At 42.1% G+C, this 27,159-nt stretch overlaps 1 protein-coding gene across 6 annotated transcripts in view; it reads right to left on the bottom strand.

The window, feature by feature from the left end:
- The window catches only part of INVS (inversin), a 168,559-nt gene that overhangs the window by 14,782 nt on the left and 126,618 nt on the right, over positions 1 to 27,159 (bottom strand). For 4 of the 6 annotated variants that reach the window (XM_046023239.1, XM_046023237.1, XM_046023243.1 and 1 more), the window contains 2 exons: positions 24,696 to 24,982; positions 10,278 to 10,995 (listed from right to left, as the gene is read on the bottom strand). In XM_046023239.1, the coding sequence (XP_045879195.1) occupies positions 10,278 to 10,995; positions 24,696 to 24,982 (1,005 nt within the window). The remainder of the gene's footprint in view (positions 1 to 10,277; positions 10,996 to 24,695; positions 24,983 to 27,159) is intronic. The other 2 variants (XM_046023242.1, XM_046023241.1) reach the window with 1 other exon arrangement.

Consider the following 27,159-nt stretch of genomic DNA (forward strand, 5'->3'; position numbering starts at 1 on the left):
TGAGTCCCACATCAGGCTCTCTGCTCGGCAGGGAGCCTGCTTCCCTCTCACTCTCTCTGTCTGCCTCTCTGCCTACTTATGATCTCTCTCTGTCAAATAAATACATAAAAAAAAAATCAGTAAAAATAGGTCCACACCCTGTCATCTAATGGTGAAACTTAAAAGTCTCAGTGACAAAGAAAAATCCTGAAAGCATCTCAGGACAAGAGGTCTGTAACCTATAACAGTAGAAATATTAGATTGGCAGCAGACCTACCCCAGAGACCTGGTAGGCCAGAAAGGACTGTCATGATATATTCAGAGCAGTAAGGGAGAAAAATATGCAGCCAAGAATACTATATCCAGCTAGGCTGTCACTGAAAATAGAAAGAGATAAAAAGCTTCCAGGACAAACAAAAACAAAAAGAATTTGCAAACACCAAACCAGCCCTACAGGAAATATTGAAAGGTGTCCTCTAAGCAAAGAGAGCCTAAAAGTAACAGACCAGAAAGGAAGAGAGACAATATACAGTTACAGCAGCTTACAGGCAATACATTGGCACTAGATTGATAACTTTTGATAGTTACCCTGAATGTAAATGGGATAAATGCCCCAATCAAAAGACACAGGGGATCAGAATGGATTAAAAAAATAAAACAAAACCAAACAAAAACAAGACCCATCGATACACTGTCTGCAAGAAACTCATTTTAGACCCAAAGACACCTCCATATTTAGAGTGGAAAATAATTTAACATGCTAATGGACATCAAAAGAAAGCTTGAGTGGCAATCCTTATATCAGATAAATTTGATTTTAAGCCAACAACTAATAAGAGATGAGGAAGGACACTATATCATACTTAAAGGGTCTGTCCAACAAGAAGATCTAACAATTTTAAATATCTATGCCCCTAACGTGGGAGCAGCCAATTATATAAACCAATTAATAACAAAATCAAAGAAACACATTGACAATAATACAATAATAGTAGGGGACTTTAACACCTCCTTCACTTAAATGGAAAGATCATCTAAGCAAAAGATCAGAAATAAAGGCTTTAAATGACACATTGGACCAGATGGACATCACAGATATATTCAGAACACTTCATCCCAAAGCCACAGAATACACATTCTTCTTTAGTGCACATGGAACAGTCTCTAGAATAGATCACATCCTGGGTCACAAATCAGGTCTCAACCAGTACCAAAAGATTGGGATCATTCCCTGCAAATTTTCAGACCACAGTGCTCTGAAGCTAGAACTCAATCACAAGAGGAAAGTTGGGAAAAACTCAAATACATGGAGGGTAAAGAGCATCCTACTAAAGAATGAATGGGTTAACCACAAAATTAAAGAAGAATTGAAAAAATTCATGGAAACAAATGAAAATGAAAACACAACTGCTCAAAACCAGGGACACAGTAAAGGCGGTCCTGAGAGGTAAGGATATAGCAATTCAAGCCTTTCTCAAGAAACAAGAGAGGTCTCAAGTACACAACCTAACCCTATACCCAAAGGAGCTAGAGAAAGAACAGCAATGAAAGCCTAAATCCAGAAAGAGAAGAGAAATAATAAACATCAGAGTAGAAATCAAGGAAATAGAAACAAATAGGACAGTAGAACAGATCAACGAAACAAGGAGCAGGTTCTTTGAAAGAATTAATAAGATTGATAAACACCCAGCCAGACATATCAAAATAAAAGAGAAAGGACCCAAGTTAATAGAACCATGAGTGAAAGAGGAAAGATCACAACCAACACCAAAGAAATACAAACAATTATGAGAACATATTATGATCAACTGTACACCAGCAAATTTGAGAATCTGGAAGAAATGGATGAATTCCTAGAGACATAGAAACTACCAAAACTGTACCAGGAAGAAACAGAAAACCTGAACAGACCCATAACCAGTAAGGAGATTGAAGCAGTCATCAAAAATCTCCCAACAAAAAAGAGCCCAGGGCCAGACAGCTTCCCAGGGGCATTCCACCCAACATTTAAAGAAGAATTAATACCAATTCTCCTGAAACTGTTCAAAAAAATAGAAATGGAAGGAAAACTTCCAAACTCATTTTATGAGGCCAGCATTACCTTGATCTCAAAACCAGACAAAGACCCCATCAAAAAGGTGAATTACAGACCAATGTCCTTGATGAACACAGATGTGAAAATTCTCACCAAAATACTAGTCAGTAGGATCCAACAGTATATTAAAAGGTTTATTCACCACGACCAAGTGGGATTTATTCCTGGGCTGGAAGTTTCATTCAACATCCACAAATCAATCAATATGATACAAAACATTAATAAAAGAAAAAAACAAGAGCCATATGATACTCTCAATAGATGCTTTGACAAAGTACAGCATCCTTTCTTGATCAAACCTCTTCACAGTGGGGAAAAAAACAAAACAAAACAACTCTTCACACTGTATGTATAGAGGGTACATACCTCAATATCATCATACCCATCTATGAAAAACCCACAGCAAATATCATTCTCAGTGGGGAAAAACTGAGAGCTTTCCCCCTCACGGCAGGTCTGTCTACTATCACCACTGCTATTTAACATAGTACTAGAAGTCCTAGCTTCAGCAATCAGACAACAAAAAGAAATAAAGGGCAACCAAATCAGCAGAGAAGTCAGACTCTTACTCTTTGCAGATGATATGATACTTTATGTGGAAAACCCAAAAGACCACCCCAAAACTGCTAGAATTCACAAAGGTATTCAGTAAAGTGTCAGGATATAAAATCAATGCACAGAAATCAGTTGCATTTCTATACAGCAACAGCAAGACAGAAGAAAGAGAAATTAAGGAGTTGATCCCATTTACAATTGCACCCCCAACCATAAGATGCGTAGGAATATACCTAACCAATGAGGCAAAGAATCTGTACTCAGAAAACTATAGAATAGTCATGAAAGAAATTGAGGAAGACACAAAGAAATGGAAAAATTTTCCATGCTCATGGACTGGAAGAACAAATATTGTGAAAATGTCTATGTTACCTAAAGCAGTCTACACATTTAATGCAATCTCTATCAAAATACCATCAAATTTTTCAAAGAAATGGAACATATAATCCTAAAATTTATATGGAACCAGAAAAGACCCTGAATAGCCAGAGGAATGTTGAAGAAGAAAACTAAAGTTGATGGCATCACAATTCCAGACTTCAAGCTCTATTACAAAGCTGTCATCATCAAGACAGTATGGTACTGGCACAAAACAGACACATAGCTCAATGGAACGGAATAGAGAGCCCAGAAATGGACCCTCAACCAATCTTCGACAAAGCAGGAAAGAATTTTTCCAGTGGAAAAAGTCTCTTCAACAAATGGTGTTGGAAAAATTGGACAGCCACATGCAGAAGAATGAAACTGGACCACTTTCTTACACCACACACAAAGACAAATTCAAAATGGTTGGAAGACCTATAAGTGAGACTGGAAACCCATCAAAATCCTGGAGGAGAACACAGGCAGCAACCTCTTCGACCTCAGCTGCAGCAACTCCTTCCTAGAAACACAGTCAAAGGCAAGGGAAGCAGGGGCAAAAATGAACTATTGGGACTTCATCAAGGTGAGATGTTTTTGCACAGGAGAGGAAACAGTCAACAAAACCAAAAGAAAACCGACAAAATGGGAGAAGATATTTGCTAATGACATATCAGATAAAGGGCTAGTATTCAAAAATCTATTAAGACCTTACCAAACTCAAGACCCCAGGAAAAAATAATCCAATCAAGAAATGGGCAGAAGACATGAACAGACATTTCTTCAAGGAAGACATCCAGATGGCTAACAGACACATGAAAAAATGCTCAACATCACTTGGCATCAGGGAAATACAAATCAAAACCACAGTGAGATACCACCTCACACCAGTCAGAATGGCTGAAATTAATAAGTCAGGAAACGATCAATGTTGGCAAGGATGTGGAGAAAAGGGAACACTCCTACACTGTTGGTGGGAATGCAAGCTAGTGAAGCCACTCTGGAAAACATTCTGGAGGTTCCACAACAAGTTGGAAACAGAGCTACCCTATAACCCAGCAATCATACAACTGGGCATTTACCCCAGAGCTACAAATGTAGGGATCGAAGGGGCATGTGCACCTGAATGTTTATAGCAGCAATGTCCACAATAGCCAAACTATGGAAAAAACCTAGATGTCCATCAGCAGATGAATGGATAAAGAAGAGGTGATACACACACACACACACACACACACACACACACACACACACACACGGAATATTATGCAGCCATCAAAAAGCCCTGAAATCTTGCCATTTGCAATGACGTGGATGGAACTAGAGGGTATTATGCTAAGCAAAATAAGTCAATCAGAGAAAGACAATTATTGTAGGATTTTTCTGATATGAGGAATTTGAGAGGCAGGGTAGGGGGTCATGGGGGGGTAAGGAGAGAAAAAAATGAAACAAGATGGGACTGGGATGGAGACAAACTGTAAGTGACTGTTAATCTCATGAAACAAACTGAGGGTTGCTGGGTGCTGCGGGGGAGGGATAGGGTGGCTGGGTTATGGACATTGGGGAGGGTATGTGCTATGGTGAGTGTTGTGAAATGTGTAAGCCTGATGATTCACAGACCTGTACCCCTGGGGTAAATAACGCAATATATGTTAATTTTAAAAAAGGAAAAAAAAATGAATAAAGACATGTATACAAACACACACACACACACACACACAGGAATAAATTCAACTAAAGAGATGAAAGATCTCTATATTGAAAACTACAGAACACTGATGAAATAAATTGAAGACACAAATAATTGGAAAGGTACTGTGTGTTCTTGGATTGTAAGAATATTATTAAAACATCTGTAGTGCCCAAAGCCATCTATAGATTCCATGCAATCTCTATCTAGAGTCCAATGGCATTTTTTTACAGAAGTAGAAAAATTCTAAAATTCATATAGAACTATAAAAGACCCCAGTACCCAAAGCAATCCTGAACAAGAAGGGGAGACGTCTCATACTTCTGATTTCAAACTATATTATAAAGTTATAGTTATCAAAACAGTATGGTACCCATATAAAAACAGATGCCTAGACCAATGGAAGAGAATTAAGTGCCCAGAAATAAATCCATGCATATAATGTCAACTATATTTGATAAGGGAGCCAAGCATACTCAGTGAAGAGAAGACAATTGTTTAATAGTGCTGGAAAAATTGGATATTCACATGTAAAAGAATGAAACTAGAACCTTATCTTAACACCACTTGCAAAAATTAACTGGAAATAGATTAAAAAGACCTAAATGTAAGACCAGAAATTCCTAAAACTCAGGGAAAAAAACTCCCTTGCTAATGATTTTTTTAAATATATATGATGCTAAAAGTACAAACAACAAAATAAAGAAGTGGAACTACAAAATAAAAAGCTTAAGCACAGCAAAATAAATGACAATATATGGAAATGAAAAGACAATCTGTGGAATGGGAAAAATATTTACAAATTATATATCTGATAAGAGGTTATTATCTAAAAAATAGAGCACTCCTACAACTAAATAGTAAAAAAAATCCCAAATAATCCATTGGAAAAAATGGGCAAAGTACCTGAATAGACATTTTTTCAAAAATGATACATGAATGGCTAACAGGTTAATGAGAGGGTGCTCAACATTACATTAATCGTAGGGGAAATTAAAATTATAACCAAGATGAGAGATCACATTGTGTCTGGTAGCATGGCTATTATCAGAAGGTGAGATAACCAATGTTGGCAAGATGTGCAGAAAATGGAGCCCTGTTCTGTTGGTAGATAGTAAATTGGTTTGGCCACTATGGAAAACAATATGGATTTTTCTCAAAAAATTAAAAATAGAACACATATGATCCATCAGTTCTACTTTGGGGGATATATATAGAAGGAAATTAAAATTATGTTGAGATAGCTGCATCCCCATGTTTATTTTAGCAGTATTGACGATAGTCAAGACACAGAAACATCCTAAGTTGTCCATCCATGTATGAATGGATAAAGATATTATGGTTTACATACAAGAGCCATAAAAAATGAAATTCTGCCATTTGTGACAACATGGATGGACTTTGAGGGAATTATGCTAAGTGAAATAAGCCAGAGAAAGCGAAATACTGTACTTAATATAAAAAGGAAAAAAAAGACCAGATTTTGTGGTTACCAGAGGTAGGGGGTAAGGGGAGGAGGAACTGGGTGGTGGTGATCAAAAGATACAAACTTCCAGTTATGAGATAAATAAGTTCTGGGGATATAATGTACAGCATGATGGTTATTCTTAACACTGCTTTATGGTATATAGATAAAAGTTGTTGAGAGCATCCTAAGAGATTTCATCACAAGGAAAAAACCCAATTCCCCCTCCCCCTGCTTCTTTTTAATATCTACATGAGATGATGGACCCTAACTAAACTTACTGTGGTAATCATTTCATATGAATCATATTTGTAAGTAAAGTCATTATGCTGTGCACCTTAAACTTATACAGGGCTGTATGTCAATTATCTCTCAAAACTGGTGGAGGGAAAAGGCTGAGTAACTGGCAGAAGTTCGCACAGCTAGAGCCAAGAGAGATCAACATTCAAACTCAGTGCCGTCTGACCCAACAGCCAAGTCCAGCTAAGGACTTTGATCTTGATCTGTACTGTGTACTTGGTGGGGGATCTGCAGAGGTTTTTTAAAAAAGGGTGGCAAAAGTGGGGCACCTGGGTGGCTCAGTTGGTTAAGTGTCCAGCTCTTGATTTTGGCTCAGGATATAATCTCAGGGTTATGAGACTGAGCCCCACATTGGACTGTGCTCAGTATGGAGTCTGCTTAGGACTCTCTCTCTCTCTCCCTTTGCCCCTCTCCCCCATGTGCCGGCTCATTCTCTAAAATAAATAAATCTTAAGGGAAAAAAAAAGCGATGGCTAAAGTAAGAGCTGTATTTTACTAAGTTCATTCTGTTGGAGGTTGGGGCCTGGACTGGGAGAGAGGGGAGGGGCATGGGAATGATGGCTGTCTTTACATCTAGTGTTTATTGGATGGTGTCTATCCCGCATGCATTCCTAAACTTCTTATTGAACACAGCTGTTCTGGAGACTCCCAAGGAAAGCTTTTTCAGGGTTTATCTGATTTTTTTCTGATTGGCAGCTGATTAATTACTAGTGAGCCTAAAGGCACTGCAGAGACAGGCACCATGCCTGATTTTAAATACACCAAATGAGAAATGATGTCTTCCTAATGTCTGCTAAAAAGTCTCCTTGTGATGCTAGGTGCAGTCCTTCTCTCTTGCCCTCAAGACTGATTTCATTCATACTGCAGGATTCTCCTTTTTCCTGTAGCATGCCAAACCATGGGATTTCTCCACTAGAATATAGATCACATTTCCAAAAAGCCAACTCTGGAGGAAAGAGCTGGAGATATGGGGCAGTACTGCTCCATAGTTCAGCTGCTTTGCTTTGTGATGACATGCATCGTCCACACCCTCTTCTCTGTGGGCAGAAATCTCACTGGGAAGCCCAGGTGTTGGCTTTCAGTGGGTACATCTTCCACCTAATCATTCTGGTGTGTAGAATTCTGAGTCTGTGTCCAGAGGACAGGATGGTCCCAGGGCTCAGAGTAATAGCCTCTGTTCTGCCATCCTCAAGGAAAACAGCACTCCTAGTTTGCTGGGAGCCCTAAGATGCCCAGTCATCCCGTTCAGCCCAGGTCTCACGGCCCTTCGAATGGTCCAGCCGATCCTAGCTAACTCACCCTACCACGTGCTGGAGAAGAGCTGACAGGAAGGCCGCTTACAAATGTTCAGGAAAAAGGAAGTGTTTAATACAACTGTTCTTAGCCACAGCAACTTTCCAGCCTCACTTAGATCACCCACTATCCTGTTTCAATCTTGAAAATAAAGTCTTGATTGGTAATAAGACTCACACTTTCAGACTCAGCCTCACTCACTGCTCTCCGTGCCCAAGGTTCCCTCTGCTCACCCTATCCTTGCACATTCCTAGCCGGCCTCCATCCTTAACGTGTCTCCTGGGACGACAGGCTGCCTGTCTGTGGAGCAGTTATGTGCCAGACCCTGTTCTCTGCCCCACCCCTCGCTGCTCCTTAGCTTGGGTGTCAGACACCACACACGTCCCAGGACACTGCTCTGGTCTCCTGTACTTAAAATGGAAGATGCATAAGGCTATGTAACAGAATCAATAAGAGGGTTTTTACTGTCACCAGACCTGTGACTTCCCACAACGTGCAGCATCCCACAGTCCCTTTGGGAGTTAATGTCCCAGGTCTCAGAATTGCACACTGGTGCAGCCAGAGGGCTGGGTAATTGCCTCCCCAGATGGGCACACAGACTGTGAGCCCAGTGTTCTTGAGGGGATGACTGAAGGCTCATTTGCTGCTATGGACACTTATGGACAGGACCTGTCAGCTTCTGACTCTTCAAAGGAGTCAAAGAACAGTTTGACGGGAAGGCATTTCGGCTAGGGAGCAGCTGTGGGGCCTGATGTGGTAAACCTTGCTGGCTTGTTTAGATCCCCAGTTTCAGCTGAAATACATAAAAAGTTCCTCTGGGATGGTAGCCAGTGCGCATCTGGCAGAACTCCCCAAGGAGGGGGAGCAAGGACCATGCCCCTCTCTGGTTGCAGAGGCAGACTAGCTCTGCTCTAAGCCCGCACTGGCACTTCTTAGCTCTGTAACTGGGTTTATTAACCTCTCTGTGCTTCAGATTCCTCATCTGTGAAATGGGGACAAGAACACTATCTACCTCATTGGGCTGTTGGGAGGACTGACTCAGGTAATACAGGTAAAACTCATTAGAACAGCCCCTGGCACAAGCGCCTAATCAATGCCAAGTAAGTATTAGCCACAGTAATAACAACATCAACGTTATCTTGACCAGTGTGAGCCCCATCCATGCAGCCCTTCTGCTCCAGCCTGTTCTGAGGCGAAGAGCACGAGGTCTGCCTCCGCTGCTGTGACTTTGACCACAGCAAACACCACCTTTACCAAGAACGTACGGGAAAGGCCCTTGAGTCAGAGCTTCAGGGACCTGATTTGTATCACTGGGACAAGTCGTTTTTCTTGAGACAATCTGCTTGCCTGAAAAATGAGGACACTGATCCCTATGGTGACAGCTTCCCGGGGTGGCGGGGAGAACAAGGGGGACCAGGCAGGAGATGACTTTATAAGGCCAGCGGCTTGAACAGACATGAGGACACACTGTGGCAGAGACCGTGCTCACATGGAGCAGATCGGCTGCCTCCCAGCCAGGCAATCCTTGGCACTACAGTCCCCAAGGCCTCTCCCGGGATCTTTTGAGAACCTCTCCCGCGCTCTCTCTCTCTCTCTCCTTCTGCCAACAGGAGGGTCTTTCTGGCCCTTTTATCTCCTGACAGGGGTGTTGACATGTGGCACACCTGTGCTCGCAGTGATGTACTTGCTTTGCTCCCCCATCGGCCTTCCTCTCTCTGGAGATGGAGGCCTCCTGAGCCCCACCTGTGGGCAGTGGCTCCAGCCCTCCCCCAGACACCAGTCATGACTAAGGCCTCATCTAGATTTAGGCCCTGGGGGGCCTGCAGATGAAGGAGATTCTGAAATATGTGAAAAACTTGCAGCCAAGGACTCCTCCAGTCCTCCCATGATGACTCCCTGGAGGAATTTGTCTCCGTATGTCAGGACGCCTCCACGACTCCTCCTAGCACCCACCCCGCACCCTCAGCTTGGCAGGTGCTCGCGCAGGGTTTTGTAATCTAAGTCAGCCACTTAATCCGCTATGACCAGGCCCTGGTTTAGGTACTCGGGCTACGACTAACTCCTGGGTAGTAAAGAAATAAAAAGAAAAATAAAATATCTTCCATGTGCAGTGCTTTAGAATTTAGAAAGTGCACAAGATCTCATTCTAGCAACCCGCCATACAAGCAGAACAGGCGCAGCAATGTCTAAACCCTGTTTTACAGATGACCAAACTGAAGGTCAGGGAGGCCACGTGACTGGCAAAGGTCAGATAACTTGTCAGACACCCAAAACTCAGGCTTCTTGGTTAGAAACTGAGCCCTCTTTTCCTTTACACCAGGCTATCCTGGGTGCCTCCTAACTTTCTTGGCAAAACTGTTTTCCAAATAGCTTGGGCAAAGTAAATTACAAGGACCCACCTGTGAGTGAATTTTATGAGCATGCTCAGTAAAACTGGCCTCTCAGGCCAGCACGTGGAGTTCACTAGAAAAACAGAGCCCAGGGCGGGTCACATTAGGACGTCAGGAGTCTGAGGAGCTGTGGCACCTCCTCCACCCTACCTTCTCCAGGCCCGCTGGATGACCGCTGCTGCCTTGTTCTTTTTGCGGAACAGCTCTTTCCTGCTTCTTTCTTTCTGGATTATCTGTAGTCGCAGCTCTACAGGGAGAAGGTCAATATTCAGAGTCTGCCCAGAGAGAGCACCAGGTGCTGGATCAGTCTCCTTGGATATCCGGGTGTCCTCAGACAGGGTGGATGTTCCCGACTTCCTGACTCCTGACCCCAACACCTCCGTGTTCTGTGGCAAGTCTGAATAGATCCCTCCAGTGAGCTTGTCCTGTGTCATTTTGTTTCTTGGTGTTCGATGGTGGAGAGGATTCTGCCCAGCATGGACCACCTCCCCCTTGGCACTGCCAGGCCGGCTGGAACCAGCCGGGGAGTGCCTTCCTCCTCGGAGCTCTTGAACGCGCCTTCTCTGGGACACACATTTGGCCTTGGGTGCTGTGTCCTGCCGCCTGCTGGGTTTCCGGCAGCCATCCTGCTGTGGAAGGCTTGCTGCTGCCCAACTGGGGTCCTCTCTTCCCTCATCAGGCCCGGCCACCCTGGTACAGGAAGGCTGCTTCAAGAAGCCTTTCCCTTTGTCACACCGCTGCTCACCAACTGTCTCACCTCTGGACTTCTCAACAGAGGAGACTCCTGGATGTCTGCTTCCATCATTGCCTTCACTGGGGCTGAAGTGGACACAGGCAGATCGGCCTTTAGACTGTTGTCTGGGTGATTCTTGGGGAGACAAGGAAAAAGAAAAAGAAAAAGAAAGAATATTTAAAAAGAAAAAGAAAAAGAATATTTACTGTCCCAAACTTGCATAGTAGTTCTGCTCATTTAGTCACATAAAATACTCAGACTTGTCCTATTAGCAACACCATTGATAGTAGTGATGCTAATTAGAAAAACAAAACAAAAAACAAAACAAAAAACAACCTGTTCAGCTTCTATTTCTAGCAATGGAATGTCAGATAACCTGAAAGTCTTCCCACTACAATGCTGACTAAAATATAATAAACATTCTTTTACAAGCACAATAGTGCCTTCAAGAAAATAAAGAAAATCCAAAAACAAAGGAGAGGCCAAAAACAAAGAGAAAACCAAAAATCAGGGTGTTAAGTGTGTGAGTTGATACAGCAACCGTCTGGGCAGGTACTCATGGTGGAGTGGACAATGTTTGGTCTTACTAAAACTATCTGGCTGTCTTTTAATATCCAGATAAGGCAGAAAACAAGGGCCTTTTTAAAAAATCTTATTTATTTGTTTGACACACAGAGAGATCACAAGCAGGCAGAGAGGCAGGCAGGGGGCTGGGGGAAGCAGGCTCCCTGCTGAGCAGAGAGCCTGATGTGGGGCTTGATCCCAGGACCCTGGGATCATGACCTGAGCCGAAAGCAGAGGCTTAACCCACTGAGCTACCCAGCTGCCTTAGAAAACAAGGTCTTGCAGGCAGAAAATTAGCTAGAACCAAGACCCTGCAGGAAGCCAGGACTCTTGAGGGGGTATGTCCTCTGGGCTATGATAGTCCAGATAAAAAATCAAATTGCCAGCATTGGGAAACAACAAGCAAATTTGTCTTAGCCTGGGTTCTGGATGGGGAGAAGAGTCTCCTTGGAGGATCTGAAACCTAAGTCCTGTGCCTCACATGGGGTTCACATTCATTCATTCTCAACCCATAGGAAAAATTAATATAAAAAACCAGTCTCAGGATGGTGGTAAGGATGCTTCACTGAAGCAAATGCAACATTACTTTGACATGGCATTCCCTCCACTCAGCTCACACAGAGGGGTCCTTCTGAAAATGACGTCACAGTCCAAAATTATAAAATGCATGAGGGAACAGTCTACTGTGAATGCGTTACCAGACACAATAGCTCTATCAGATCAACAAGAGCTGAGCTAATAGAACAGTGTGCACATACACAAATACACATGCACATGAACTGATTAAACACAAAAGAATTTAAAAATAGGGGAAAAGAATAGATTTGAAAAAGGACTAAATATCCTCTAAAATGAAACAGTTTAGACTCAATACCAAAAGCAATGACGGAACTTCTGCTTCTGTAATGGCAGAACAGAGGCACATTCACCACTGAGGACAACAGAAAAGTCAAACAAAATATTACAAACCACCTGTCTGAAGGCATCGAAGAGCTAACAGGACAGAAAGAATGTGGGGGCCAAGATGCAGGAGAATCGGGTAACCAAGAGAGACGGGCAAGGCATCTGGGGTCATATATTCCTAAGAGAGAATTATACCATCCCCTCAAGGTTTGGAGGACAAAATCTGGAGTCCAGAACCTGCCAAGAAGTTTTTTTTTTTTTTTTTTTTTTTTTTTTTTTTTTTTTTTGGCTGGGACCCTGGAGGGCCATATCTTAGGAGAAAAGGTGAACACATAGTAAATTGATCCTTGTAGGGACTGAGAGAAGAAGATTTGCTTCATCTCAGTACTGGAAACTGGATTAAGGTTTGGATTGCTCATGCTCCTACATGTCTGCCAGAAGCCGATGTAAATCCCCTCCGGAGGAATTACTATCATCCTAGGTCTCGTGTTATTTATCATGTAATTTTTTATATTAAATGCTTACCACTCAATCAAAAATATGCAGGCAGATAAAGAGACAAGATAATATTCAAGGAGTGGGGAGACAATAAGACATATACACAGGTTATCCAGATAATTTCTTTTCAGAAACAGACTTTAAAACAACCATTTTACAGTGCAAAGATGTATCTAAACTCCGCTATGCTTCATGTAAAACGAAGGGGAAATAAGGGAATCCGCTTGTCTCTGTTCATTTGTATAAGAGAAATATACAAAGGATAAACCAGAAACTGAAGAGGTTGGGTACCTGCTGTGATGGGGCAGGAAAGGGGGAGAAAGAGGGAAATGGGAACTGGCTAGTGGGGCTGAGGAGGGCAATAAATACTTCTACGGGTATATCTTTTCATATAGTTCTGACTCTTAGAACCATTATAATGTTTCACATACACTACTAAAGCCCCAATTAATTAAACAACAAGATACCACTATTAGATGGTGGAAACGCAAAAACACTGACAACACCAAGGGCTGATGAGGAGGCGGAGCCACCGGAACTCTCAGACACTGCTGCTGGGAATGCAAGACAGTACAGCCACTTTGCAAGGTGGTGCAGCAGCTCCTTACAAAACTGTTCGCACCACACGAGCCCGCAGTTTTCTCTTTGTTATTTACCCAAATGAATTTAAAACTAATGTCCACCCAAAACCCTGCACATGGATGTTTAGAGTAGTTTTATTCATAATTTCCCAAACTTGGAAGCCACCAAGAAGTCCTGCACTAGCTGGATAGATGAATAATTGTGGAACATCCAAACAATGGGATATTATTCAGCACTAAAAAGAAATGAACTGAAATGAAATGAAATAAAAATGAAATGAGTGCTAAACAGAAAGGAGTTACCAAGTCTTGGAGGATGTTCCTAAGTGAAATATTACTTCCCTCATATGAATATTACTAGTGCATATTAGTAAGTGAAAGAAGCCAATCTGGAAAGGCTACCTTTTATATGATTCCAACCCTATGACATTCTGGAAATGGGCCAAACTGTGGAGATAGTCAACGGATCGGTGGTTGCTAAAAGTTCAAGGGAGGGAAGGATACACAGGCAGAGCACAGGGCACTGTGATGGTTAATTTTGTGTGTCAACTTGACTGGCATCAGGGGTGCCCAGATGGCTGGTAAAATACTACTTCTGCGTGTGTCTGTGAGGATGTTTTGGGGAGAAATTAGCATTTGAATTGGTAGACCGCGTACAGAAGACTGCCCTCATCGATGCAGGTGGGCAACATCTAGTCTGTAGAGGGCCTCAATAGAACGGAAAGGTGGAGGAAGGGAAGATTTGCTCTTTGCTTGAGCTGGGACAAAGCTACCCTTACACATAGGTGCTGCTTGTTTTCAGGCTTTCAGACTTGGAATGGAACTTACACCATCAGCCCCCTCATCCCCCTGATTCTCAGGCCTTTGGACTCGGCCTCACACCATCTGCCGCCCTGTTCTCAAGCCTTCAGATTCACTGAATCATACCACCAGCTCTCCTGGTTCTTCAGCTTGCAGGCAGCAAACCGTGGGACTTCTCAACCTCCATAATCCAGTGAGCCAGTTTCTATAGCACACCTCCTCTTTTATATATATCCTATTAGTTCTGATTCTCCGGAGAACCCTGACTAATACAGGCAATGAAACTCTTCTGTACGATGCTGTAATGGTGCATATGAGTCATTATACGTTTGTCAAAACCTACAGAATGTGCAACACCAGCCATGAAGTCTGATGTAAACCGTGGACTTCGTGTGATAAGGATGTATCAATGTAGGTTCATCAATTTTAACAAATGCACCGCTCTGGGAGAGGACGCTGAGTGGGGAAGTACACGTGTGCGGGGGGCTGGGAGTGGATGGGAACTCTGCCCTTTCTGCTCAGTTTTGCTATAAACCTAAAACTGCTCTAAAATGTAAATTCTATTAAAAGAAAAAAAAAAAAGGTCCAGACTTCCAGTTCTAAGATAAATAAGTCACAGGGATGAAAAATACAGCATAGGAAATATAGTCAATATTATTATAATAGTGTTGTATGGTAACAGATGGTAGCCACACTTATGGTGAGCATTGCGTAATGTATAGGATTGTCCAATCACTATGTTGTAAACCTGAAAATAATGTAACACCGTGTGTCAACCATCCGTCAGCAAAAAAAGGGAAAAAAAAGAAAAATGATGAAGAAACTGCTAGATGATATTAGATGCTACTAACTAGTAATGATAAAAATGATGTGATTTGGGTATTAATAGAGATAGATCAGTGAGAAAGAATACAAAGCTAGAAGTATACCCGTATATTAAAAATATATAATAAGGATAGTGTTTTTAATTTGTGGTGAGGAGCTGAGCTGTTTAGAGGCCCTGGGTGTGAACCCAGAGAGGGATACTGTACCCCTCCTGAAGTCTTATTCACAAAGCCCATTGCCAGTGTCACGGCTCCAAGTATATGGCTCGTTTCCATGTATATTATTGTATATTCTATGCAGATTATTTCATGTATATGCCTAGAACAACTGTCTATTTCTAAAGTCATTAGATTCCAATATTACCATACAAAAAATTAAATCTGAAATAGTAAAAATTAGAAAATATATGTGATTATTACATCTTGAAGTGGGAAAAACCTTTTCTTAGGGAAAACCACAAGGATAAAAAGCTCAAAAGAAAAAAATTAAACAGAATTAAAGGGTAAATTTTAAAAAGACATTCATTATATATGATAGACAAAGGTTACTATTATTATATGCTGAGCTTTTAGAGTGGTTAAGAAAATGAAAAACCAACATAAAAATTTACATAGTACATCAGTGAACAATCCAGAAAATAAATACACAGAGCCAGTAAAAATATGACAAAATTCCATCCTGCTAACTAGGACTCAATAAAATCACTATTTGCCTAAATGTTTGGAGAGAGTTTTGGGTTTTTTGCTTCTGAAAGACTGAAATAACCTTTTGCAACCTTCCTAGAATGAAATTTGGCAGGATGTTTAAAGAGCCATAAAAATTAGAGATGTACACAAAAATTTATATGAAAGGTTATTTAGCTCATATGTCCTACAACATAGACATGATTAAACAAATCATTCTGTATTCATAATCTGATATAATACTAAGCAGTCATTAATATTTTTGTTGAAAAAAGGAGATAATGTAAGAAAATCTCAAAATGGGATGCCCATACTCTTCTGAAATAAAAGAAATGGAAAGTTCTAGAAGATGGATTTGTGCCAAAGTGTTAAGAGTTGCTTAACTTAAGGAGGATTTTTATTTTTTCTTTGTTCTTTTCTATTTTCAAATTATTTTATACTGTACAATGACCAATTTTGTAATTAGGAAAAAGTGTCATTTTCTGCTTCAATAAAGTACCCAACACTGGGCACCTGGGTGGCTCAGTGGATTAAGCCTCTGCCTTCGGCTCAGGTTATGATCTCAGGGTCCTGGGATTTAGCCCCGCATCTCTCGGGCTCTCTGCTCAGTGGGGAGCCTGCTTCCCCCTCTCTCTGTCTCTCTGCCTGCTTGTGATCTCTCTCTCTGTGTCAAATAAATAAATAAAATCTTTCAAAAAAAAATACATAAACAAAGTACCCAACTAAAAAAAAGAAAGAAAAAGCCCAACAATTAAAATCAACTAGGATGTGGGAAAGAACTCAAAATGGAATGTAAATAGTAACAAACAAACAAACCTAACTGTATTACAAATGAATTAGGTAACCACACTAAAACGCGAAGAAAAGAACTGACCTAAGTAACTTAGTAAAAACATATTTTGGCTGAATAAGGACAAAAAGAAATGTATATAAAGATTGTGCTCTAGTTAATAAGTTTGTTTCTCACAGGGTTGGGTTAGCAATTCTGAAACTATTTTATGTGTACACCAGAACTGAAGAAAGAAGCATATATCTCCTAGATGATGGGAGCCAGATCTTTCACTGTTGGAGGAAACACTTCAAGTAAAGAGAAAAGATAGAATAATCGCTGTGGTGTTGAATGGAATCAGAGGTACCATGAATATGAACTCATGGTGTGTGTGTGTGTGAGAGAGAGAGAGAGAGAGAGAGAGAGAGATACACATACACACAGATAGATGCAGAGATAGATGTAAATAATTTTTAGCTCTGTCTGCTGAAAGGACTTAGGAATAATGGTAAATAGTAATACGCCCACCTAGCACTCAGATTTTGGTTTCTAATACCATTCTTCAACAGAGGGAACCAGGGTTATTCAGAGAAGTGGTTAATTCCAGGCTCTGAGTGGGGGAGAGACATGATGAGGTTTCATTTTGAAGAGACGAATCCGTTCACAGAGAGGAAAATGGATTAGGGGAGTCGGAGCAGATAAGTAAGACCCGTGAGGAAGCTACTGCAATAGTCCAAGTTAGAGACAAAGGTAAGAAGATGTGAGGTAGAATATACGGTGGTGGAGGATGAGAGGAAGAAAACAGGTTTGAAAGATGTTTAGGAAGTCAGTGAGACAAGAGCTGGTGACAGGCTGGGTATGGGCGGTAAAGGAAAAGGAAATAATAATTACTCCTGCACTGAATGTCCAGACGGGTAAGTGCGTCATTAACCAATGCAGAGCAGGCTTACATAAAACCTTTGTCCGTCCTGTCTCAGATAGGTTGAGTTTGGGATGCCTTTGGAACGTCCAAGTGAGGGCATAAGTAAAGACTTAAATATACATAATCGGAATAAGGGAAGGAGGTCAGGGAGACTTCGGCACACAGGTGGTAACTGGATTTTCTGTGTTAGCCACTGTATACGCACCAAACGTAAGGGCCTGCTTCCTCCCACCAGTCATACCCACTAGTTCTGGCAGCCCATATGGTGAGAAAGAAGACAACACCAGGGATGGCCCTTAAAACAGTGAGTTTCTCCTCCACTAGACTCTCTTGAAAACCACACTGACTCAAAGACAACTTTATCTCACCACCTCCCACAGGCAATCTGCTAGCAAGTCCTCTCCACTGCACCTCTCCAGTCCATCCCTCACGCCTCACCCTGCAGCTGTGTCTCAGTGTCGGCCCTCCAGGCCCACCCGCCACTCAGCCGCAGGGATCTTCCTAAGTGTTATGCCTCCTTCCTACCCTACCTCTTGAAATCATAGTGAGAGAGTTATCATAACAGCTCATATTTATAGAGTGCTTTAGACACCGTGTTTAAATCTTTCCATGGGTTATCTCATGAATGTTCACAAATTTCTGAGACAGCATTCCCCCCCCCCTTCCTTCCTTCCTTCCTTCCTTTCTTCCTCTTTCTTTTTTTTCTTTCTCTCTTTTTTTTACAAATAAAGAAATTGGAGGCTTAGGAGAAGTTAAGTAACTTGATCAAGATTATATAGGCAGTACATGGTAGAGTCTAAATATGATCCTAGTTTATTTAGTTCTAAAGCTTGTGCACTCAGCCGTCATGCTCTACATGCACTGTAAACAAGAAGGGGAGAATTACTATGAGAGAGAAGAAAGAAATAACTTACTAAGAGAACGGAACTCTGTTACAGAAAACGGGAGTACACCCAATGAATACTTTTCATGTCTTTTTTTTTTTTTTTAAAGATAGATTGATTTTAGAGACAGCATGGGAAGGGGCAGAGGGAGAGGGAGAGGAAAACTTTAGCAGACTCCTCACTGAGCTCAGAGCCCGACTCAGGGCTTGATCTCAAAACCCTGGGATCATGACCTGAAATGAAACCAAGTGTTGGATAGTTAACTGACTATGCCACCCTGGGGCCCCTCATGTCCTCTTTAATAATCTTTCATGGCTCTCAGGCACCTAGCTAGTCCCATGCAGCTATATGTTCAATGAATATTTATTATGTCTCTTATGTACCAGACACCCTACTGGGTGCTTGGCACACAGAAGTAGGAGACACATTCCTGCTGTGATACACTGCTTAATGGTCAAAGATTCTTTCCATCCCAGTATGCACTCACTTTTGAAATGTGCTTTTGCAACATCCTCAAAACAGAGGTGGAGTCTCTGTCTCTGCCCCCTTGAATCTGGGCTGGCCTTGCGAACTGGTGTGATCAACAGAATGTGGTAAAAATAATAGGAATGTTTTGGAGCCTACGCCTCAACAGAACTTGTCGCTTCTGGCTTTCTTTATCTCGGAGTGCTGCCTTGAGAACAACATGCAAGGAAGATGGTCTAAAATCCTGGAGGATGAAAGGTCATGAAGAAGAGATCTGAGACATCTCAGCCAACAGCCAGCACCAATGGCCACACCTGTAAAGAAAGTCATCTTGGGCTTTCTGTCCCAGCCAGCCTTGCACCAGCCACATGAGTGAGCCCAAGTGACCCAGGAGAGGAACTGTTCCGACAAGCCACAGAATTGTGAGAAGTAAGAAGTCGTTGTTATCTTAAGCCACTTAATTTTGGGGGTAGTTTGTTATGTCACTAGAGACAATCAACACAGAAACCAATAGCTAAAAAAGAGAGGTGCTGGCCTAACAAAAACCCATAGCATTGACTTAAGGACTAGTGAGCAGACAGAAGCCAGAAAGACAATGAAGAGACTATTACCAAAGGCTGAGACAGCAGAGAGGAAATTGCTATTGGAGTTTGGAGAATGGTCAGTTGTATTATTCAATGGCAGAATAACTGGCAAAATGGGCAAAAGTTACCCACAGTAGCTTAGAAGACAGAAAACAAATCTAATGAATTTGTAGATATGGAATAGATTTCCAGGGGGCAATAGCTGAAGAAAAGTTCAATTGGATTTTTTACCTGCATGTGATAGGTATGGGGAGAAAGAAAGAAAATTAGGAAAGAGCTGCTCAGCTTGCAAGCAGAATCCAGAGGAAATACAGAGAGCCTACAATGTGCCAGGTTAGAAAAGAAAGTTGTTTAGCATATTCATTCTTTCCAGCTAATTTTACTGAGAGTATCTTAGTAAAATATGACTTAAGATAAAGATCCAATCAAGAGTATTACTGTGCAATTCTTTTTTTTTTAAGACCTCAAAAATATTGAAGATGGTACATTGTAACGTACTGTAAGCTACACAAAAGAACTTCTAAGAACTTCAAGGGCATTTTCCTACAGCAGCCTGAGCCACCCAAAGTAGAGAGGGTCCTGTCTAAGAAATAATTATGGATGTAGTTTTGGAACATGGAATGAATCCAGTCAAAATCATAGGGAACCCACGAAATTTTTTTAAAAAGGCTTTATTTATTTGAGAGAGAGGGAAGGAGAGAAAGCACAGGAGCAGGGGGAGGAGCAGAGGGAAAAGAGAGAGAATCCCAAGCAGACTCCCTGCTGAGCATGGAGCCTGATGCAGGGCTCAATCCCATGATCACGACCTGAGCTGAAATCAGGAGTCAGATGCTTAACCAAGGGCCACCCAAATGGCTCCTAAAGCCCATGAAATTTCCCAGGTAACTGTATCACAAAGAGTATCACTAGCTTGAACTGCTGAGGCTATTCAAGACAAACAGGAGCCTCTGGAACCTTAACTTCCTATAAGCAGGAAACAGGCTGAGAAAACTGTTTAGGTGCAAACACAGGCTATGTCTTATGGAAAAGGAAGATGTCTCAGAGAGCAGCACCAAGAATCCTGGTAGGAGAGCCAAGAGCCAAGAGCTAAGGAGAATAATCGAATAGGAAACCACACATAGGGGAAAACCATACCCTAATTGAGGAACATTCTATACTTCTAGCACTGCTAATGTATAACCAGTTGGCTTTCAGAATTGCTATGAACTAGTGACTGATATGTACCTCTTATTTCTCCCCTTTTGGAACAAAGGTGTCTACTGTGGTTATTCTGTCCCTGCCTCACCATTGCTTGTTGGGTCTGTAGGGGGGTTGATAATGTGTGTTTTTGGTGGGCGAGTCCCTGAATTGGAAAGAGTCATACCTGGGGGTTGATTATTTATTTATTTGACTGAGAGACAGCGAGAGCACACAAGTAGGGGGAGCAGCAGGCAGAGGGAGAGGAAGAAGCAGGCTTTCCACTGAGCAGGGAGCCTGATGCAAGGCTCAGTCCTAGGACCCAGGGATCATGCTCTGTGCCGAAGGCAGAGGTTTAACTGACTGAGCCACTCAGGTGCCCCTATACCTGGGGAATCTTGACAACATCTGGACATGACATAAGTCTCAAGATCCCAAACTTCAAGCTTAATGTGATAACTGAGATGACATTTTGGGGTCCAGAGATAATTTTGAGAATACTGTGACTGTGGGAGGAATGTGAATAATCTGTGACCAAAAAGGAATTGTGATAGATTACTAGCCAAAAATTGCTCCTATCCTAGTATGCACATAAGTTGAATATATTTCTCCATATTATTCAGTCTGGGCTGGCCATACAACTTGCTTTGAGCAATAGGATATAGCATGCAAATTCCAGAGCCTACTCCTCAAGGGGTCTTGTAGCTTCTGCTTTTGCTTTCTTAGAATGATGCCCAGAGACCACTGTGTAGGGAGGCCAGTCTAGCCTACTGGAGGATGAAAAGCCATATAATTAGAGTCAAGGAATCCCAGCTCATAGCCAGTATCAACTGCCAGACATTTAAGTCAGTCTATCTTAGACCATCCGATTCAACTCACCTTCCACCTGAATTCAGAGCCACGTGAGAGAGACCAGGTGAAAATGCAGCGGAACTGCCCAGTCAGCCCACAGAATCATGAGAAATAATAAATTATTATTTTAAGCCACTTAGTTTTAGTGTAGTTTTGTTTTTGGGGTGTGTGTGTGTGTGTGTTTTATTTTTTTACATAGCAGCACATAATGGAAACAACCCTGATCTTAAGATCTTGCAGTCTACTGGAAAAAACAGACAAGCCAGTAATAACAGTAAAAGGTGATGATCTTCCTATTATGGAACTATAGAAGACCTGTAGGAACATACAGCAGGAAGATGAAGCCTTGTTTAGTGGGGAGGTATGGCTATATAAAGTAAGGAACATTCATTCTGAGACCTGAAAAATAAGAGGCACTTTTATCCATATGGATGGAGAATTGTAATATGCAGTGACCTCAAGCTAAGAAAGAATTTGAGGAAATTCAATGTGGTTACATCAGGGGAGTCTGGTTAACACTAGCTGAATGAATAAATGAATGAATATGTAACAGGGCATCAGGTATATATTCCTGATGCATTATCACTGTACAGTGGGTTATGGAATTATATTCTGGACATGTTTGTGGTCATTCATGTGTACTTTTATGTGGCTGTTCTTGGCTAGATCATCAGTGTGGTTTAATAACAGTAGTTACTGAAGACCTATTACATGTCTTGGGCTATAATAAGTATTCTACATTAATTATTTGAATTCTATTCATAACTACCTTGCAGGATAGAGAGTATGCACCCTTTTTTTTTAAAGATTTTATTTATTTGACAGACAGAGATCACAAGTAGGCAGAGAGGCAGGCAGAGAGAGAGGGGTAAGCAGGCTCCCTGCTGAGCAGAGAGCCCGATGTGGGGCTTGATCCCAGGACCCTGGGATCATGACCTGAGCTGAAGGCAGAGGCTTTAACCCACTGAGCCACCCAGGTGCCCCCCCCTTTTTTCTTTTTAAAAATTGAAGTATAGTTGATACAATGTTACATTAGTTTCAGGCGTACAACATAGTATTTTTGTTATGCTGTGCTCCCCACAAGTATAGCTACCATCTGTCTTCATAGGCACTATGATAACCCATTGACTGTATTCCCTAGGCTATACCTTCCTTCCCCATGACTTACTCATTCCACAACTGAAGCCTCTACCGTCACACCCCTTCACCTATTCTGCCCATTGCCCCACTCCCCTCCTCTCTGGCAACCATCAGTTTGTTCTCTGTATTTATGAGTTTATTTCTGCTTTTTTTGTTTGTTCCTTTGTTTTTCTCTGAGTATTCCTTCCCCCCAAACCAATTTTATAGGTAAGGAAATTAAGGTTCAGAGAGACAGAATGAATTGCCCATGCTCTGAATTGGGTCACCATGAGATTTCATAGACTCTTTCTGGGGTCCACAAGGTCAAAACTATTTTTATAATAACACTAAGACATTTTTTGCCTTTTTCACTATGTTGGCTTTTGAACAGGTTTCTCACTGTTCCTTAATTTATAAGAATGGCTCAATATGCTTAAATTGCTTTGGGCAAATAATATAATTTATGCAGAATACCTGTTTTCCTTCCAGGAGTCTGGAGTTGTAGTATATGCTGGGCAGAGGGTACCTATGTAACTGACCTCAATAAAAATCCTGGAATGCTAAGTGTAGGTGTGTTTTCTTGGCTAACTGGTTGTTACAATTAATTGCTGGAGGAATTAATCATATCTTGTGTGATTCCACTGGGAGAAGACTCTTGGAAATTTGCACCTGGTTTCTTCTAGACTTTGCTCCATGTGCTTTTCCCTTTGTTGATCTTGATTTGATTAACAAATCAAATTTGTTATAAAAGATCCTAGCTGTGAGTAGAAATGCATGCTGAGTCTTCTGAGTACTCTTAGCAAATTTCTAAACTTTGGGGGTAGGGAGTCTCAGGGATCCCCAACATATGAAGTGAAATCCAAACATGATAAATTCTAAGAATCCATACCAAGACACACTATATTTAACTACTGAAGACTAAAGATAAAGAAAAATCTTGAAAGCAGCCAGAGAGCAGTGACATGTTAGCTAGAAACATTCCTGAGGAACACCAATTCCAAACGACAGTGGATTTCTTGTCTGAAACCATGGAAGCCAGAAGCGGCACAGCCTCTTTCAAGTGTGGGAAGGAAAGACCTGCTAAGTGTGCATTCTGGAACTGGTTCATCAGCTCTTCAGGAATGAAATCAAAACATTCTCAGGCAAAGGAAGACTTAAAGAAATTGTTGCTAGTGGAGCTACCCTTAAATACCAGCCAAAGAAGATTCTTCAGACAGAAAGGACATGATAAAAGAAGGAATTTAAATCTTGCTATTTGCGATGACGTGGATGGAACTAGAGGGTATCATGCTTAGTGAAACAAGTCAATCGGAGAAAGACAACTATCATATGATCTCCCTGATATGAGGAAGTGGAGATGCAACATGGGGGGTTAGGGGGATAGGAGAAGAATAAATGAAACAAGATGGGATTGGGAGGGAGACAAACCATAAGTGACTCTTAATCTCACAAAACAAACTGAGGGTTGCTGGGGGGAGGGGGGGAGGGTGAGGGGGGTGGGGTTATGGACATTGGGGAGGGTATGTGCTATGGAGAGTGCTGTGAAGTGTGTAAACCTGGTGATTCACAGACCTGTACCCCGGGGGATAAAAATACATTGTATGTTTATAAAAAAATAAGAAATAAATAAAAAATTAAAAACATTTTTTAAAAAAAGAAGGAATCTAGTGCAATGGGAAAAAAGATGAAACAACAGAAAAAGAGAACTATGGGTATCTAAGAAACTACCCTTTCCTTGTGGTTTTTATAAATTATATTTGATGATTGAAACAAAAATCATAATACCATCTGGTACCCTATCAATGACATTTAAAGGTAGGGAAGGTCAAGGTACCTAAATGGAAGTGAGGTTTCCACATTTCACTCAAGGTAGTAGAACTAGTTATAGGTCTCTTATAACTTACAGATACAATATATATAGCAATACATGGCAATACTCAGAGCAACCACCACAAAAACTGTAGAAAGAGATATACTCAAAACCACTATCAATCAAGATGGCATCCTAAAAGACATTCAAGTACCCTACAGGAAGGGGAAAAAAGAAAAAACAGGGAGGAGAACCAGAGGAAATAAACAGAAAATAAATAATAAAATGGCAGTCGTCAGTGTTGACATAATTACCTTAAATGTGAATGGACTAAGTACACCAATCAAGAGAACCCACAGTCCACGGGTTGACATTAGGTAACAAAGGCAATACACCTACCGTTTCGCTTTCTGGGGTCTCTTCCCTGCACATCTGGGGAAAGATGCTGCTCCTGCTGGGGGGCTCTGCCTGGAGATAGTCTGCCTGGAGATCCTCGACAGGCTGTCTCCTCAGGGTCCTGGGCTGTATCGCTGGTGGGAGGCTGTTTGCCGGGAGCCTGGCTCTGCCTGTGGGGCTCAGCCTGGGTGTTGGGCAGACAGGGAAGGGCTTGGAGTCTGCAGGAATCTGGGCTCAGCCTTCCCTTCTGCTGTTCTGCCTCCCTTCGTTTGTTTTCTTCCTCTCGCTTCCTGGAAGCAAAGTCGAGGAGGCAGAGGAAAAAATTAAGAGTGTTACCCTTTCAAATGATCCTGAGTGAGATTTGAATTTTATGAGGAGCTACCACATCACAGGAGGGGCTTGTAAATGGACAGTTTCCATAATTTCCCAATTTTTGGTCTTTTCTCCAGAACTTAAAGCTCCAAAGATGGTGGACCTGACGAGAACCTTATAGACCAGGCCTTGCCCAGTTGGGACACCCATGATAGGAATCTCTGTTTGTGAGACAGGACGCAATCCTGAGGTGTGTGTGCCCCAATTCGTGTGGGATCCCTGCAACTACAGGCCTTTTCCTCCGATTCCAGAAAGCACACCTGAATGCGACCAAGCCTGCCAGTCACAGGGACAATCTTTAATCTTCTCTATTTATTAAAAAAGACCATTGGTGAGCTTACGGGTACATGGAACACTCACTCACTCAGCCCCTCACGATGGACGCTAATGCACCTGTGAGCTGCAACACCGTTAACGAGGCAAACCCACCCATTTTGCAGATGAGGTGCAGAAGGTAGGATGATCTTCAAAAAGTCCTACATGAGTCCTGGTGGTGAGGCTGGCCCCTGTGGAGAGCAACTGACTAGAAGGAGGCTGACCAGGAGGGGCCAGGCCGCAGAATGAGAGGCCAAGGGAGGAAGACGAGGGCCTGAGGCAGGCAGCCCCAGTCCAGAAAGTGGCAAGTTGCTTGAGAATGAAGGGGCTGAGTTCAGGACAAGATTTGTTTGATCGATAGCATTAACTGCTGGGGACTTCCCAGGGAAAGAAATAGGGAAGAAAAAGAACATTTACTGAGCTTCTCCTGTGCTGGGCCCAGTGGGCCACCCCTGGAGGAAACTTGATTTCGGAGAAGACAGCTTGGAGAAAAGGACCTAACAAACGACGGGAGAAATGTTACACTTGTGAGCCTGCATGGGGCGGGTAGTGATTAATTTTGTCTGGAGGAGTTCAGGTGCTCCCAGCTGCTGATTCTTAAAGATTTGGAGAGGTTTGCCAGACAGATGTGGTGGGAATGAGGACTTCAGTGTGAGGCGGCTGTTTGGGCAAGGACACGGGACGTGGGAAAACAGGGTCTGTTCTGCCCCTTCTCATCTTCAAACAGTGCTTGCTGTACACAGCAGGTGCCCCATACGTGCGGTTCAGACGACCCAGGTACCGTGTAGGAAGAGAATCAGGCAGACACATAAAGGTTCAGGTTAAAGCAGAATGATTAGGGCTGTAGTGGAGAGAAGCCCACACGGGGAAGCATAAGAACTTTTCTAGTCCTGTCCCTGCCAATAACTACAAAATGGTATCGAGCCAGTCACTTTCCTGCTGGAGACTCAGTTTTCCCAGGTCTAACAGTTATATGATAGTTTATAACCTGGAAATGATTTAGGGGTCTGTTTGGAAGCTAGATGTCTTTATAAAATCTGGGGTATCTTTTGTAATGAGATAGATTTCTTTTATTGTTATAGCTGGTATCAGAGTCCCTCTTGGGGGACGGAGAGGCTTGTTTAGAAAAATATTTTAATCAGCCTGGGAACAGAATGGAAGGCGGGTAGCAGGTGAGCCCTTCAGGGCCTTGGTGGCGATTGGCTCTGAGGAGCGGAGGGCTGCTCCTGACAAAAAGAGAATATGTTTGAAGCTCCTGACAGGGAGGGAAGAGATGAAAGAACATGAGAGAGAGAGAGAGAGAGAGGAGGGGGAAGAAAGGGAAGATGAAAGGCTGGGTAGTGTGTATAGTGATGGCCAGGCCAAAGAGAACCTCCATGGGGAGCTGAGGGACAAGGACTTTAGGTCTGTGCTCTTCTCACTTTCATGAATGGAGTCTCCTGAGATCTCGTTAAAATCTAGATTCCGATTTAGCAGCCTGGGGTGGGGCTCAAGGTTCTGCATTTCTAATAAGCACCCAGGTTATAGAGGTGTTGCTGGTCCTCTGAATCACAACTTGAGCAGCAAGGCTCAAGACAATAGAAAAGTTTCATATGGACTGTTTCGTTTGTTTGTTTGTTTGTTTTTTGGCATTTGAATTTTTTTTTTTTTTTTTTTTTTTTTTTTTTTTTTTTTTTTAGAGAGAAGGGGTTGAAGAGGGAGAGGGAAAGAGAGAAAAATTTTTTTTTTGAGAATCTTAAGCAGGCTCCACGCCCAGTGTGCTAGATCTCGAGACCCTGAG

The sequence above is a fragment of the Meles meles genome, chromosome 11, assembly GCF_922984935.1.
Source record: "Meles meles chromosome 11, mMelMel3.1 paternal haplotype, whole genome shotgun sequence".
NCBI classification, from domain to species: domain Eukaryota; kingdom Metazoa; phylum Chordata; class Mammalia; order Carnivora; family Mustelidae; genus Meles; species Meles meles.